General features: G+C 33.7%; 1 protein-coding gene across 1 annotated transcript; it reads left to right on the top strand.

Annotated features, from left to right (window-relative positions):
* Window positions 1-224: 224 nt before the first annotated feature.
* Window positions 225-18129, top strand: LOC132726361 (sushi, von Willebrand factor type A, EGF and pentraxin domain-containing protein 1-like). The gene is made up of 24 exons (XM_060711673.1): window positions 225-243; window positions 1098-1361; window positions 1818-1969; window positions 2287-2482; window positions 2861-3033; window positions 3426-3588; window positions 3938-4129; window positions 4337-4510; window positions 4957-5139; window positions 5781-5951; window positions 7104-7232; window positions 7795-7986; window positions 8657-8851; window positions 9285-9470; window positions 10115-10315; window positions 10823-11041; window positions 11536-11651; window positions 12363-12480; window positions 12746-12985; window positions 14180-14374; window positions 15741-15961; window positions 16443-16704; window positions 17077-17232; window positions 17979-18129. Exons 1-24 carry the CDS (start codon window positions 225-227, stop codon window positions 18056-18058), a joined length of 4197 nt encoding a protein of 1398 aa, XP_060567656.1. The 3' UTR covers window positions 18059-18129.
* Window positions 18130-18693: the final 564 nt, after the last annotated feature.

The raw sequence follows: 18693 nt of genomic DNA, 5'->3' as shown, positions 1-18693 counted from the left end.
TGGAAAAACCAGGCAAGAATCATAAATACAATATACAGTGCAATAACAAAGCAAACAAGAGAGTTTTTAGAGTTTCTTTCAGAAGCATCCTGAAGGACAAAGGCCCATGAGGACAAAATTTTTATGTAGCGTACATATTTGAAAGTTACTATATAATAACGTCTTGTAATAATCTTGTAGCTCTCTAAGTCTCATAGCTAAAATCTAGTTACAACAAGACAAACATGTTATCTAATTTACGAGGTACTGATTATTGATATATTTATACGTATTCATTCGCATTACTAAATCTATAACAAAGTGAAATGATGAATGCAATATTGGTCAAACACCACACTAGTGACTTAAAGTCAATTTTTACATGAACCGAATAAGGAATTTTATAATATACTTCGCAATGAACATTCGAAAATATATCGGAAATATTACACGGTATTTTATCAATTGTATCATAGTTTGGGGTCCTTTCTGTTAAAATGTGTCAGAGTTAAATCGTATACATATACATGCATTAGTGCGTTAACTGGAGAGAACCGGTATAAGTTACCCACACTCCAGAGGCATGCCTATTTATTGGCTAATATTTGCTGGGGTTTACTTATTGTGACGGCAGAGAAAGGGAAAGCGATAGAAATGTCATTTTTCAGATGCTCGTTCATTTGGTTTTCTTTTTTCTGGGATTTCATATTGTTGAAACAGGGAGCGTGATTTTATGTTTTCGCTATGATACAAAAGAGAAAGAACATCAAAAACGCTCGGCAATCTGATTAATACTGGGGGGCTACGCCCCCTCGTACAAATCAGATAGCCTCGTGTTTCGATGCTGTTTCTATTACCTATTTTACTTTAATTAATTGTTTGATTGATGCTGGTTTTTACAGGTTAACGAGTAGATAACATCGAAGGGGAGAAATCCGGTTACAAAGTTTTATCGCACAAAAATATATGTTCGTTCAAAATGTAATACCCTGGACATCATTGTGAAAGTATGTCTTCCACAGTAAGATATACATGTAACTTGTTTTGTAGCTAAATATAGCTGAAACATAAATAATTAATATAGTGAATGATACTTTTATCTGTAACGCTGTTTTTAGATTTTTCATGCGAAATCCTGCAGCAGACGGGGTTTGATGTATTATCAACTACTAGCGGATACGATAAACGACTTACACCTAGACAAGATGTGAATGACTGCATCAGCGAATGTGATAAAAGCAGCCAATGTTGGGGTTTCCGGTATGACATCACGGAAGTGACGAATCCAAAATGTTTTATAATCACGGAAGCACCGATTATAATGGAGAGCACATGTTGCAATGTTTATATAAAGACGTGTCCTTTGACGTCAAGAGTAACATGTAAGATATCGGAATGAAAGATAAAACCTTTTATACAAATCTAATGATATATAATTGATGTCAGGTACTTTTGCTTATAAATTTAAGGTAGTTTTACTGTAATACTTTCCCGCCACAAAAAGATATTGAATACCGAAAATTGTGAAAACGTTCCGGAAATGACCGATTTATTACGATGTTGGCCGATGTTAAAAATCTTTTGGCGGGAAAGCATTACAATAAAACTATCATAAGAGAATAACACATTTAGTCTTAATTCATTTTCGTCTTCAGCATTTTAGTAATCATTTATCAATGATAATGATAAAACCATCGGCATAACAAGCATCAAAATACTGACCTAAGAACTAAGAAATAGAGCAATATTAAATAATAAAGGATGTAGATTCTGACGTAAAATTAATATTTTATGGACTTGTCTAATACTTGAAGCAATATAGTTTTTTCTCTTTACAGCAACAGGAAACATTCCAATGTCAAATTCTAGTTTGATAGCCACCTCAACACCGGGCGATATCTTTACACCCATGTACCCTTTCAGATATGTTGGAAATTATGAGCATACCTTTCTAATCACAGTTTCTGGAAATAAGTTAATCACTTTGCAGGTAAAACTGAAATTTAACTTTTGACCTAACATCAATCGTTTAATCGAAACTCAAAATTTGAATATACATTATTTGACAGTAATGATCAAAATAAATCTTTCCATTTGATAATTTTTGATAAAATTTGATAAAAAACAACATTTAATTTATGTCTATCTTTCTTACAAAGAAAAGGTATATAAACCATTTTGTTGTTTTTCATATCATATGTAAATGCTTTGTTTAATACATGCAATATTTTTATTGTTTTTGTTGTCAATTAACCGCAACTATTATAATTGTTGACTTTTTGTTATTTAAGAGTTCTTTTAATGCAGATTTTAACAATCGATCTTTGTTGCACCGACAATATTGCTATATACGACGGTCCGGGACCAGAGAGTCATTTACTGATGCTAGTAGAAAAGGATTCGGAGCCGTCATATGTCACTTCAACGGGGAACTACATGTATGTGCATATGACATTGTTACAGCACTGGATCTGCAAGGGAGTTCTTATGAAATATTTTGAAGGTGAACAATATTGAATGATAATAATAATTCAAACTGTAACATATACTATTTTTTCCAGATATATTGTTGACATATAAAATTATTACACTAGAAAAAATTAAGATATGCACAGTAAAAAGCTGTTGGTTAGAATCATTAAGACAGATTTAAGATGTAATAGTATCACTAATTTATATAGACTAACTTAAGAATTATAATTGGCTGAACATGTATTAAATCACTTTTATGAGATCTCTTTTTGCGATGATGACGCTCATCAGATTTACAAATACATGGTATCTTAGATGTTAGATAAATTCCATGCATCGATTTGTCATTACAATTTACTTATAATACATTCTATATATAGGGAGTATCAAAGATAATCATATTTTTTAGGTTGTGATGTGTCCATCAGTACAGATTCTGGTCAGATCAGATCACCCGGTTTTAGTGTAAACCCATATCCTGATATAATGATATGTTCCTGGTTAATCAATCCACCGTCAGACAAAAGTGTTAGACTGTTCTTTACTGACTTTCAAACTGAGCTAGACAAGGACTTTGTAAAGGTTATAAATGTTTTACCTACAGTCGTAGATATATATACTTGTATCTGTATCATTACGTTTGTTCATTTGTGTTTTTACGTATTCGTAGGTGGCATGATATTGTCATTCCACACTGCCACGGTAAACTTGTTAATTATGGCTGATGCTTTCACTCATTTTGGGGAAGCTGAAAGCGAATGTCTTTGATAAGTAACTAACTGTCTGGCATCTACAAGACTTGGCAACTCGCTTATAATAACGTTAGACGTTAGTGCAACATTATTTGCTAAAAGATTTATCTTCAAGTATGCACTACATTGTTAAACCATGCTTGGTTTATTGCTTATATTCTTACAAAAATTGGTTTTCTATCAGCAAGGAAATGAAGTTAGAGTGTATTGATTTAATTTTAGATTTTTAAAGGACTGAATGCCCAAGGAGAGGCTGTACACCAAGGAGCAGGATATTCTGGTACCCAACTACCGACAACTCTTACGTCAACTAACGGATTTTTCATAACTTTCGAGACGAGTGGGACCAATAATTATCGCGGATTTCACGCAACTTTTTCTGCAGGTAAACGCGTCTATTCGATTGTTTATGCTTCTGGCCTTCGATATAATCTATTGAACAGTGGAAAGAATTGAATATGCTTTGAAAATACAATTATTGAAAGTGATAAATGATTGTGCATTACTAATTGATTTCGTCATAAAAATCTTTGTTAAATGATTATAACGATTTCAGTAAAACATTCAAGTTTGATAAATGAGGAAAATAAAAGAAGAAAAAACATTGGCCGATTTCTAAAAATAAAAAAATGATATCAATTATTTTGACTAATCTATATGAAATTCATTTACGAATTATACCAACTTTACTTGAATTTTCATGTTACTAATGTACTATTATGTAATCAATCCAGGGTGTCCAAAGTTGAATACAGTGTCGTTCGTTCTGGATCCGGCGTCTGACAGTTTTCACGCTCCAGATACAGTAGTTGTGAGATGCGCGGAAGGATATTTGTTTGGCGGAGGATTTAAAGGAGAACCGTCTGTTACTTTAACATGCCAGGGTGATGGGACCTGGAACTTGCATAATCTTCCTTTCTGCGAACGTAAGTTGATAATTCCCATGCATTCAACTGTCTAGGCTGCGCACATATCCTAAAAATGTCTTTAATGTTCAGAATGTCTTGTATTTATATTCTTCTTGTTACTGTGGAAATTTGATTTGTAATCAATAAATTTTCCGTAAACCATTTTGTTTTGAGTAAAAGATAAACAATAGAAGTATTTTAATCAACATACCTTTTATTTTCTAGGACAGTACTGCGGACTTGCAAAGGACATACCAAATGGTTACATTGTCACCGCTTCCGGTGTGCAAGGTGGTGACGTTATACAGTATGAATGCAATGAAGGTTTTACAATGGAGGGAAACAAACTAGTCACGTGCCTTAGCAACAGTTCGTGGGGTTTTCTACCGCAGTGTACCGGTTTGTTTTTGATGACTTTTCCGACCGAAAGCAGACTTAAATCAGTTTGATTTCGTGAACAATTTACAGGGAAGGGCTGAATATAAGAAGAATTATCATTGGTCATATCAAAATTACAAACTGAAATCATTTCAATGACACATAACGCAAAAAGTAAAAAATAGATAAATTAATAAAATAAATACATAAATAACAACAACAACAACAAAAACCTACCAGATTTGCGTAATGTGTATTTTTTGTTTCCTTATCTTTCCAATATGTAATATTCTACCACAGCGGCCTCAGAATGCGCATCTTTCTATCACTTTTAAGTATTTTTTTTAACTTTTTAATTTTTGATCAATACAATTTTTCAATAATTCGACTTCAAAGGTTTCTTACTTTAAAGGGTATTTCAGATTTTAACATATTTTGATACATAAACAATTAACATTTCATTGTAGCGACGGAATGTTCGGCTCTGGGAACCATCGTGGCCAACGCAACACTTACAAATATGAAAGGAGATGGAATACAGCACGCGTCAGTTGTGAAGGTCACGTGTGACCAATACTTTGATCTGATTGGTCCTGAGACAATAACATGCAATCAGGGTCAGTGGCAGAGCGAACTTCCCCAATGTCAGCGTATGTGTCAGTGTATTCTTTTAGTGACTTTAACAATTCAATTTGTCTTTAAGGACTATTATCTGATCATTTATATTTTTCTCCTTTGAGTGTTTGTCTGTTGGCTTGTTTCTTGTTGATTATTTTGGTGTTATGCACAAAGAAATTGCTCATAGAAAATATCTTTATTCAAACTTTGGGGGCTCCGAGCTGTAATGCATACACTTAACAATTTGCAAACACTTTTTATTATTATTTTAAGTTGTTAACTTGATTGGATTTAAAATGTATTTAATTATCAATTTATGTCTTCGTTCTGAAACGCAAGTTTCTATTGTAAGAAACAGTAATAAATATTTTACAAATGTCTAAAACATAAAACTTGAATGGAAACACATGCACTTTGAAAGTCTTTGAGAACTAAAGGTCTTGAATTGAATTTACAAAAACGTTCTTTTTTTAAAGCTCACGCCTAAATGTTCACTTATCGGCTTATTAGTGTTTTGACTCCTGCTGGGTTACAAAAATCATATATCCTCATGAGACATACTTACTGGTTAGTTCCAGGAGTTGCTCAAATAGGCTGAAAGCTTGCTTTACAATAAAAATATTGAACTAATCGTCTAGTACTATAACTATGATATTGTTCATTGGTATTGTAGCAATGCCGTGTGCTTTGACAACATTCTGGAATGCGAACGTGAACATGTCCCAGAGTTTTGTTATGAACAGTGTCATCCAAGTGACCTGTAACCCGGGATACTCATTGAGTGGTGGCCTTGAAACCGAGGGATCATTTAGATGTGGTGTTGACGAACAGCTTCAATGTCAGAGTAGGTTTTCTCTCTAAATTATCACATTTTCTAAGGTCTTATTTAGTGATGATACACGATCTGTTGATATTATACATTATTGCAAATCCCGTTATATTTCAAGTTGAATTTCTGTTTTAAACTAGTATTTTTTGAAGTAAATGTAAAGGGACTCTCCATTGATGTTTATTTGACAGAATTTAAAATATGTTTTCAAGATTTGTGTACCATTTAAAAAGTTTGAACAAATAACGTGTATAAAATAGAGAAAAACTGAATCCCTAATGAAAGCCCAACACGGCAAAAATGCAAAATTTTGCAGGCTCGGTTTGATTGAGCCTGTTCATGGACGGTATTGGAGAGTGCAAGTTACCGTCCACGCCCCCTAGCACCGGCTTAAGCAGAATTCAACATTTAATCACAAAAATGGTGAAATTTTGAATTTAGAAACATCCGCAGATGTGTTTATACGGCGGTTATCATGGAACCTTCAATGTGACACAGTGGTGCCATTCCATGAAAAGCGGCGTATGGCCCCAAGTAAAAGAATGCGTGTGCCATGTGAGAGAAAACAATGGGCGGAACTAAATAAAATGGAATTTTGAAAGGGAATCTGAGGTTATGAAGCCTGCATATCACAGACAAGACGTCAAAAGAAAAATTTAAAAAGCAGGCAACATATCTTAAGGGTGATTATACAGTATCCAAGTAGGAATACTGGAACCACCCAAGTTGAAAAAGGCCAAATACAAGAAACTAAAAATGCCATCTAAAATGAATACACAACAATAATGTCGCAGATCATTTGCTCACCACATTTTTCTAGAAAATAATTTTTATTGTTCAAAATGACCCATAAATGAAAAGCGGTGCAACTCTTTTTCCTCTCAAATCGGACTAAGAATCGCAGTTTAATTCTTTTACCTTCTGCAAGATTATTCATTTAATGTGCTCCACTTAATCTATGCAAGAATTTCAAATTTTATGTTTTTAGGCTTTTAACCTCAGTTGAGCTCTCCTAGATTGAATAAAAGTAAGAAAAAATAGTTGTTCATATTCTATATTTGGTATAATATTCAGAAGTTGCACATATTCCCAGGACGGTTTGGGTTCAAGATTTAAGTGATAAAAAATAGGTCACGTTTTATAATCTTTGATTTATGAATTTCACAGACATAGACGAATGTAATCTTGGATTGGACGACTGTGTCAACGCCGAGTGCCAGGATACTGACGGTTCGTACATCTGCGCATGCCTAGCTGGATATGTTCCGACAGGGGACAGCTTAACGGCATGTGAAGGTAAAAAAAATATATAGATTATATAAAAGATATTGTTATAGTAGTGTTTCCAAACAATGCCAGCTGCTTTACGAGTCGTGGGTTCTGAGTAAAATTTCAGATACGTTGTATAATATTTGTTTAATTTTTAATTTATAGATCTATCATTAATATTTTATGATTTATCTTCAGGAACCAATTTAAAATGGAAGTGTTCAAATCAAGTGTGATTTGAAACTTTCATGATTTAAACTGGTTCTCCTTTGACGAACACACCTTACTCTTACTGCACAATCTAGCAGACACAATTGTCAATTAAAACAGAACGTTATTAATTTCGAGAGGATGTTGCAAAACACTCCCTGTTTCTTTGTATTGAAGAATTAACGTGTGTTAAGAAAACAATCACAATTAAGGAATTAATAATAATTAACTGATTTACCTTATGAACATTACTATTTTATAGTTCTAAAAAAGGCAACCATTATGAAGAAGACGTGTTACTTAGTTACTTTGTACCCGCGTGATTTCCGTGGACCATTATAACCCACCTATACAACTCAGTTCTCTCCCTTTGTTACAGACGTGGACGAGTGTACAGCGGAGTTAAACATTTGTGACCATGTTTGTACAAACACGGCTGGCTCGTATCAGTGTAGTTGTGACGATGGGTACGACTTATACACGTCTGCTGGCTTTAATGGTTTCACACTTGGTAATGGCGAAGATGGTACCAAACCATGGCATATATTTCATATAGATCACTCCTGTGTGTGTAAGTAATTTGAAGAGATAAAAGTAATTTGAGCAGATAAAAAATCTTGACATAAACTTATCATAAGGCGAAATTTAACGGGAGGAAGTTTTGTTTGTACAAAAATACGAATTTTAACAAAACCGTATCGTGATATTAATTCTTATGCTTTGATGTTGCTTCTCTGTAGATTCAGACATAAATGTGCTCCAGGATGGTGTTCACCTTGTTATCTTTTGATAAAATTTATTTCGGGTCCTTCACTACAAATTCTGACAACATAAAATGACTTATAATGAGCTAGCAAATCTAAGTAGCGATATGGTTGAATGGTTAAAGCGTCCGACCAATTATCAAAGGATCGCTGTCCGCGTGTGTTCAAGTCCTATCAGCGGCAAGCCATTGTTTCCTTGAGGAAGAAAGTTTACACTCATTGCTTAGTACTGGTAAGGTCAGGAACGGATTTAAAAGTGTGTCTATAAGCTAATAGCTTCCTACAAAATCGAACTAAAATAAATTCTATAGAAACCAAATGCCATATGTTTTCCAATTAGTACATTTCTGTCCATCGTTCAGTAGCAGACTACAGCAAGCTTATTATGATAAATTATGTGTTCATTCACTCTCAATCTTCATTTATCGCTTACATTTTAAAGAGCTGATTTGATTCTTATATGTATCTCTTCTGCAGTAAAGAAATGTGAGTCAGATAATGTATTGAATATTGCTGGCGGGAAAGCGTTAACATCGGCAACATCGTTCTATTACGGTGATAAAGTAGAAGTTCTATGTAACATTGGTGTGTTTGCTAGTGGGACAATTAGTTCTAATATTACTATAACCTGTGGAATTGATGGCCAGTGGACTCAGCGCCCTGTGTGCGACGGTAAGTTATAACTCATATATTTGTTTCTCAAATTAGTTGTCAAATATTTTGTGCCTTATTTAGTTACCTTTTGTTGATCTAAACCTGAAAAGGTTAACATATTATTTGTTGATTAATATAATTTCAAACCACATGTATATTATCTATTATGGATCATTTTAATGGCGAAATTGTTCAATGGAATATCATGATTTTTTTTATATATTACCTTATTGAATATATTCCATGACTTTACAGTTCGGACGAATTCGACTATTTCCGTCATTTTCCGTCACGTATAATCATTCAGTAGAGTCAACAGTACTGTTATTCATATTGTCCATTATCTTATAAACGCTCATTTAATCTTTATAGGCGCAGAAGTTTGCTAAAAACCCATATATTTACACTTTGGATGGACAATTATGATGATATTTTCTGATATTGTTTTTAGAAGTTGCATATTGTGATGAGACGTATGGATCAGCGGTCACACCTGCTGGACGTATACAGTACGAGGAGAAATACACGTTAACATGCACGCGACGTAACGGGCGACAACTGGTCCTGCAGCGTTTATGTGGCTACGACAAAGACACCCGTACATACAAAACATATGGAGACCTCCTTGCTTGTCCTGGTATTTATGCCCTTTGTTCAAAACATTCAATTCCACTGGATTGGTTAAATTCTATTTTATGAATTTTATGAACAATTTTGTTTACAAGCATTCATCATCCTTGCAGTCATTTAATTCTTGTGCAATACAAAAATATTTGTCTGGATATCACTCAATGTTGCCTCCGATTCGTAAAGGTCCATTATGCCTGAAAATTCTTTATCTTTATTTTTCAAAAGTTTTTTTTACTTTGCATTACTTTCATAGTATACACATAGTTACGCATTAACCAGTAAACTAAACTTTAAAATTTAGAATTTTAAAAGAACATGTTCCTAGCTTACCTGTATAGTCAACATTAATGACATTTATTGATATTACTTTGTTTATTTATTTTGAGCCGCGCCATGACAAAACAAACGTAATAGTTTGCAACCAGCATGGATCCAGACCAGCCTGCGCATCCGCGCAGTCTGATCAGGATCCATGCTGTTCGCTATCAGTTTCTCTACTTGTTAAAGGGTTTGTAAGCGAACAGCGTGGATCCTGATCAGACTGCGCGGATGCGCAGAATGGTCTGGATCCATGCTGGTTACAAACGCATTACGTTGGTTTTGTCGTGACGCGGCTCATTTATTTATTTGTTTATTTGTTTGTTATTTCAGAGACAGATTGTGGAGAAGCACCTGTTTACACTGGGGTGAAACCATTTATTACACCAAGTACACTATATAACAGTACTATAGTGTTTGAATGTGAAGGTCAGTTTGTGAGGAGAGGGAACAGTCCTCTAGGAATATTCAGTGACAGTCTTGTCAGGTGTAATGAAAATGGTGTGTGGGACTTTGGCACTCTTCGTTGCGAAGGTAACTAGGTTATTTACGTTTTGGCTTTTAAATATTATATATATACATGTATATCCTTTAAGACACCAGGTAAGTTGCAATATTTCATGATTTTTAGATGCTGTAAAATGCATATTAAGTTTTCAACTTACCATTTGGTAATTTGTATACTTGAATAACCGGTGATAATGCTTTTTGAAAACTAAATTGAAAACTAGTGCCGCAATTTCAAGTTGTGCTGATTTGTTCTGTTAAATAGAACTTTATGATAAAGGCAATATTAGTATGCTTTGAAATGAAAAGATATTTCTGTTTTGTTTGCTTTAGTTATATTTTATTGAGTTGCGGCAGTATTTAAATCGTAAAGCTTGACATGAAGTCATATTCAACCAAAAACATAACAAAGGGCTTAAGATATTATTAATACGTATTGGTTGGACCACGGTCTTCCCCATCATTTTCGAAACCCAGTTCTTTGATTATATGATGTAAATTGTGAATGATTGAATTATATCTTGAACATTGCAGGAGGCCAGTGCCCCGACCCTGGTTACCCTGTCAACGGTTATACAACACTGTCATCATGGTCACATGGCGATGAAAGAGTATATAGCGTTGCTATAGGAACTGTTGCAACTTTCTCGTGCAACACTCCGGGCTATGAACCTTTGCCCAATGCTACAGCAACGTGCATTAAAGTCGGAGATACTTTGACTGCATGGGATAATCCATTACCGACCTGCCTAGGTAATTTTTTGAACAATTTCTTTATATTTCATACATTGTGTTAGTTTAAGACTTTATTCATGCTGTACATGTTCGATTTTCATGCAAACCGTAATAAATTTTCGTAAAACTCCATAAAAGTGTGCAATGTATTAAACGTATTAATTTTAAAATGCAAGAAACTAGCTTATTTTATAGGAACACTATGTAAGGCACTAATTTCAGTGAGAAGTTCATAAGCGGACCGTGCACTATTGTGTGACGCAAATACGTTAAGCAATCCAAGATAAATAGCACCACGAACATTAGACACAAGATTGTAATTTAAAATCTGTTTTTATGTATTCATTTATAAGGAACTGACGTAATTCCTTTCAGAATATGACCGTAGAAGGAATCTTATTCAATCTATCACTAAATTTCGCAAAACGTAGGGAGTTGAACTATAACCATCAAACAGTCATGATGCATTATGCCTGCTATTATCACTTTGACTATTTTGATTTAAAATTCAGATACGATGCCGCCACAGTTTATAGACTGCCCGGAAGATAGTTACGTTGACGCCTACACGTCCGTTTATTACGCTGAACCAACAGCCACTGACAACACAGCCGTGAAAACATTAGGGGTATGATAAATTTGTTACCCACTCAAAAAAGAAGATAAAATCATATAATTATATTTATTTATGTTGGGTATTACGTCAACAACACTGTATAGAGCTTATGGTGACTCCCAGCTATACTTGTGGCTATGTTTGTATTATTATGAAAACGTAGGAGAATAAACTTAGTACTTCAATATTTTATTATTTATCTTTTAAAGATACAAACGCATGATCGGGCAATATTCTGTCTCGTCGTATAATTTATTCATCAAAGTTCAATTACATCTGTTTAGCGCTTAACGTTTTTGAAAAATTGCTTTCCTTCAAAGTCCACCACTAACAGTAAAATGCCTTTTGATACAATTGATAAGTCGTTTTTTATTTGTGACGATACATGTGCTATAGCTACATTCTAATTTTATGAGGGAATATATGCTTTTTGTTTAATGTAAATGAGAAGGTATGTTTATTATCACTATTCTGAAAGATTTTGTTTATAATGCTGTTCTTTGAAATATGAAATTTGGAACCTTGTTCAAGTATTCAACACCCGTTTCCATTTCAATAATCACTGAATTAACCAAAACGGTGATTAGTTAGATGACACATTTTAATTGTAGTAAATACCGTAGATATTAACATAAAGGTTTTATATTTAAATGAAGGATTTTTTTTCATAACTTGTTATGTTAAGCAATCTTAACATATGTTTTTGTAAATATAAACACACAGAGATTTCCGGAGAATTTTCGGCCCGGTATGGTGATGGATTCAACATCAACTTTGACTTATATAGCAACAGATTTCAGTGGGAACCAACAATGGTGCCAGTTTAGAATTATCATTAATGGTATGACGTCTCTAGATAATATACAATTATACTTTATTACACCAAGTTTATTACACCAATTACTGTATTGTTATACTGGAACATGTAGCTAGTGCGTTATAACTTACGCGAATGTTTCTCTTTAATTTCTAATTTTGAAGTACATATATCTGTTGTTTTAAACATGTTAGATATAAGATTAGCATATTGTATCCAAATGATAATTTATTTGAAACATTCTTTTAAAATATTCTTTAAATTCATGTTTCTATTCCTTACTTAATAGACAAGACACCACCACAACTATTTTGCAATACTCCGACGGTGATCACACCCAACCAAGGTAACACGCAGGTGAATACGGAGCTATTCACCACTACCGACGACCGCTCAGCTACTTTGTTTGCGGCGCCGGCATATGTCACGGCAAATTATGGTACGATCGGGACAAATCCAATAGTGACATACACAGCTACCGACCCTTCTAAAAACGTTGCTACATGCCTAAGCCAAATGAAAATTGCAGGTATTTTAAACTGGTTTTTCTTGTTTGTTTTTGCGCCGATTTTTTTTAAATTCATTTTGGTCATATCTTGGTTGCCAGTCCGCCTAACTGGCTTTCCTTGATAACACACCAGTAATAATTAATTTCTCTGCACTACTAATCGACTACTTATCTCAAAGGTAACTGAATCAGCAGCGAGACAAATTACGATAAGATGCAATGTCTAAGATGTCACGGAGACATTTTGCATTTTGCCTTGCCAGAAGCTCGAACTTGCGATCTTTGGGTTAAAAATTCGATGCTAGAATATCAATAAACATGTTTTTTCATACAGAGGGGTCTTAGAAATATTATTAAGGAAATTAATCTTAATTTTGAGTGCGTTGTGGTATAACAGTGCACGGTATAGAGTTGCGCAGTAATATAACCACCAAGGTCATAATGATTGAGTGAATAGGTACACAGTTGATACTATGTGCAGACCTCAAAATTAAGATCTGGTTTTATTAAAACATGTAAGCACAATAAAATGGAAAGAACATATCGTTTTACCATAAACTTTTCTGGTCTGATGTAAATAAAATGATCTACAAGAACCCTGTAGTGTGTGACAAGGCTGTTGCGACTGAAGTGTAAGAATATATGGGAAAAATCAACAGATTAGAAAACACATATAACTTATAAAAGCGATGTCATGTTATGGTTGGCATTTACTATTTATCCATATAATACGATGCACAAATAACATGATAAAATGGATGCATTATGAAATAAAACAAAGAAGATACAATATACAAATGTATATCTGTCTATCTGTCCACCTGATATGCTTTGACAACCTCGTTTAAAATAAACATCCAAAGTGCGACATAACAGTAGTGAGAAGCCTTGATTATGAAACTTTTTAACATGTAATAGCCCGTTTTTCTAAAACTTTTGTTATGTTTAAAATAGCCTTTTTACGACTTCTAGAATTTATGGGGGGGGGGGGCTTGACCTTAAGACAATACTCCTGGACTGGTTTTAAAGGAAGAACAGTTCTACATGTGCGAAGAAACTCCATGCTCTGCTCTCTCTAGTAAAAGTGATTGCCCATTACCGATAATGATGGGGGAAACTATGGCTCTTTTGAAGTTTGTTATTTTCCAAAACATAAAAAAAAACATTTCAAACGTAAATTACAGTTTCAATACATTTGTTTATATCATATTTCAGCACCGCTTTGTGAGCCGGACATTCTTGAGGTATATAATGGAGAGATCACGTGTAACCAGACACCACAGTCAGGATATACATGTACAATCACGTGTAACTCTGGATATTATTTCTTTGAGAACGCGACCCTCTCCTCTGTAAGTGTGTCGTGTGAATCTGGTGGAGAATGGAGTAGGGACATGCCGATCTGTACAGGTAAGAACCTCTGGTGATGAAATATACTTAAATAAAATAAAGTAATGCTTTAAAAGAATATTATCACTTTGAAATAATCAATTTTAAATAACCAATGACCATTCGTGCAATATTACTGATGGTTACGCGTATGAACAGTGACCATTCGTAGCAGTAGAAATTCTCAAATATATTATAGTAATTTGTATTTGCAATGACGTTACCGCTTGTATAAGCAGTGGTCACTAATAACAATAACTTATAATGTATATAATTTCTAGAAAGAAAAAAAAAGAATGTTAAAAATAAAATACTTTTGCATTACACTGTATTTTGTTCACACACTTTCAAATACACCGATATGCAAACTTATAATTGCCTTGGCTTGAAAATGGTTATTTGGACTGGTGCAATAATATATTCTGATAAAAAAAGTCTGTCCAAATATGGCAAGATATAGTACAAAGCAGAACAAAGCAAAATGAGAGTGCATTTCAATAATGAATGTAAAACTTGTAATTGATCATTTTATTCAGTATCTCTTTAGTGTTCATGATTTGTTACTCTCTTATATTGAGTGGAAATATACTAATTTTCATAATACATTGTATTTTTTTTTCACCCAGAAAGAAGTAAGTACATTTTATCTCAAACCTATACCTACCCCCTTAACATAGATTTTATTTTATTTTCAGTTGATGCTATTTGTTTTCTTAAAACATTTGTATATTAATTTCTCTGTTTTATTCAATACCCATGCACTCCCGTCTCGCTTATCTTTTAAGTGATACATCAATATGTCATAGTTATGAAACTAATGAAAAATATAGCACATTTTAACTCAAATCCTTTTTAATTGTTAACCTGTACATCAGATTCTAACCATGTTACCAGTGTAAATCAAAATCAGCTGATACATCAAACAGTCCGATCATGGTCTACAACAGAAAATAAATGGGTTTGTCTAGATTGAGAGATGGACAAAGTTTATTTCAGATATTTAGCTGTTTAATGGTTAATATCAATGAATATAAGATATATAATGTAAAATCATACAAATTTCTTTTTTTCTGTTATAGTGAATAAATAAATGATTAATTACCATATTATACACGTACGCCTCCTTAAGATGTTCTGGGAAAGAATAATTAGCTTCGTTGCGTTAAACCGCATGCAATGATTGAACGAGACAGTATTAAATCCATAACTTGTTTCATTATCTAAGTATACTGTAGAAAGAAAGATTTTAAAATTTGATTGTATTTAATTTTGCCAAAATATAAAAACATTTTGCGCAGCTGAACTTGAAAATGCTTAACATACATACAACCAATATAGGGAATATGTTTTAATGAGTTATTTATTCAGTTTATTTTTGTCATAACAGCACCTGACCTGGCTCATTACCGTGTGTCGATCATGTTCCAGTATGTACGTTTAACGTTTGTTGACGACAGTTGTGGTATATTATATGAGAAACAAATACGTGACGAGTTACTTACCCTGACCAACTCATTCACAGCATTATGCGACAATGTTTCCTTAACGGCCTTTGATGTCTCGCCGTCGCCTATCAACCCCATAGAAGCCGCAATGGATGGCATAACTGTAGGTTATTTTCTGATTAAAACATTTTTCCTAATAACTAATACAATTCAATTTATAATTGTAAGAAATTGTACATCTGTACAATTTCAAATGTGACTGAGAAAAAAATCCAGTATTGTTGCATCAAATATATCTATATGGACATTGAGATGTCAACGGTATATAGACCTTAGATGTCCAGCAGGCTGGTGTGGCATATTAATTAATGCGTATCTGGTATAAAGATGTCTTAAGAATAGAAATAACTTGTTAGTTAAATAATTTGTGATACACACAGTGAAAAAGTATGTCGAACTTTATAATGATGTTAAAGGATTGAAACTACGTTAACATTGTGCAGCTTTTAAGATCTAGAATTGTTTAAAAAATAACAAATGAAACTGCGCTTTGCTAGCAAGTATTGCAATGTATTACATATAAATACGCAATTTTTTTCTGAAAGATATATAACTAAAAGGTTTTATTTTTTTTATTTACAAAGGGTGTTTTAAAAGCTAAAATCGCTGTGGATTTAGAGCCCGGGGGTCTATTAGACGACGAATATTTCACATGTGCCCAAAGGATTTATCAAGCGTTCTATGATGTGTCGTCATCAGTGACGTCAATAAGAGCATTACCCGGAAGTATCGATAGTTGTCCACAGGTTCAAATGGATACAAGAAGAGCAAGTCTGGTTGGAGCATACGCAGTGTGTAGCAGCAACGCCAAGGCATTGAAGTTAGATACCACGAAACACATCTGCTGTAATAATATTTTAACCATTTGTTTCATTGTTAAAAATATTTTATGCCATAATCATAATGCAAAAACAAATCTACATAGGCCTATAGCGGCCTTTGTGCTTTCTCTCCTTAGACCCCGTGTGCTTTCTCTCCTTCGACCATCATGGTATTTGTTTTCAATGAAAATCCAAGTCTTCTCTAAATGTAAAATGCTTATTGTTTCTAGCTTATATTGTATATGTAAAATGGGCTTTAATTTCAACCCAAATTTATTTACACCTGGGTAGAATCTAGTATTTTGCCGGAAAGATGTCCTGAAAACAGACATCTGAATATAAGTATTTATTAGGTATTTAATAGATCTACATAATTTATCTGAATATTTATTTTCAGTGGCATGCCCACCAGGAACATATGGCACTAATAGCACGTGCGCTCCGTGCGGAGCTGGTTTTTACAATGATGCATTCTATGCTTCAAGTTGTAAATCATGTCCCTCTGAAACAAACAGCAAGAAAGAGGGGGCAATGCAGATAAAAGATTGTTATGGTATGATATAGAAAGACTAACCATGTGTCCTGATATAGGAACATCTTTTCCTTTTTTTAGCGCTCAAGATTCTATTCAATGAAATTGCATAACAAGAAAAAAAATTTTTTAAATAAAAAAAACCAGCTAGCATTTTTTCATTTTTTGACATTTTGTTTATGTTAAAACGTTTTTGAAAATATCATCAGAAAATAAAAATATTCCACGTACTTTTTGATTCGCCCTCGTATAAGTACAACTCAAAAAGGGTGAGAAAAAATTCCAAATTACAGTCCCTTAATTGATCTTCACATATCTTATATATCTTCTCTCGTTCGTTCTGCATATGGGTTACATTTAAGTCAATCCTTCAATAAAAGTCGCAGTGCTTGTACTCCACTGTATAAAATCTACAGCAATAGTGGCTCTCTTTTGTAAGAATAGAGGTGGGTGGTAAATATATCTAAAATTGAGTTACGGAAAGTTCAAGTTTGGAATGATTGTGCGGAGAATGTCATTTTTAGATATTATATATCTTGTACTTTAGATAAGATATTTATACCGATTTTATGTTTACTGGTTGAACGATTAGTGTATTTTTTTGGTTCGAAATTAAATGTACATTTCGTCGCAATGTATATTCCATTCCACACCAAATATAATAATTGAGCCGCGTCACGACAAAACCAACATAATGGGTTTGCGACCAGCATGGATCCAGACCAGCCTCATAGGCATGTCTTATTTCTTTTACGTATACGTTACAGAGGACTGCGGTAAATATCTGTACAGTTCAGATGGGAAAGGCTCCATGTACAGACTGCCCACCGGATACATACTGGGTTAATAGTACATACTGCGAGCCCTGTCCGGGTAATCATCATACAAAAAGAAGAGGTGCGAGAACTAGCCAGGAATGTGTAGGTTAGTTCCCTTTACATTTTCTATATTTATTGTAAATATTGTGTATGTCACTAATTTGTTATGCCAAATGCATTTCTTTATGAAATTCAATAAGAAATAATACTGGTTGAACATGATCAGTTTTGAATAATAATTTCATTATTTTTTCTGTTTGTTGAACGATTTTTAGTAGCTTGCCTGGCTACCTTCTGGACAAAAATGTAAACTTAAATAACGCCCCAAACACCAGAATTGAAAATGTTGCAGGCTCGGCTTGATTGAACCTGCTCATGGACAGAATTGACAAATGCAAGCTATTGTCTAAGCCCCCGAACACATGCCTCAGCAGAATTCAATAATACATGCAGCTATAAGACATGAAAAGGAAGAAATTAAAATCTATAAAAAAATCCGCAGATTTTTTCACATGGTGGTTTTCATTGAACCTTGATAAAACTTGATAAAATGTCTTGATCACAATATTGCTAAAACGTAAATATTTTCATTGAGAAGTAAAAAACATTTACCACAAGGCCACTTTCCTCATGCCGCATAATTAATGCATATTCGTGACAGACG

Source organism: Ruditapes philippinarum, unplaced genomic scaffold (assembly GCF_026571515.1).
Source record: "Ruditapes philippinarum isolate M1 unplaced genomic scaffold, ASM2657151v2 ctg361_1_1_1_1, whole genome shotgun sequence".
NCBI classification, from domain to species: Eukaryota; Metazoa; Mollusca; class Bivalvia; order Venerida; family Veneridae; genus Ruditapes; species Ruditapes philippinarum.
This window is presented reverse-complemented; position numbering and strand designations above follow the sequence as displayed.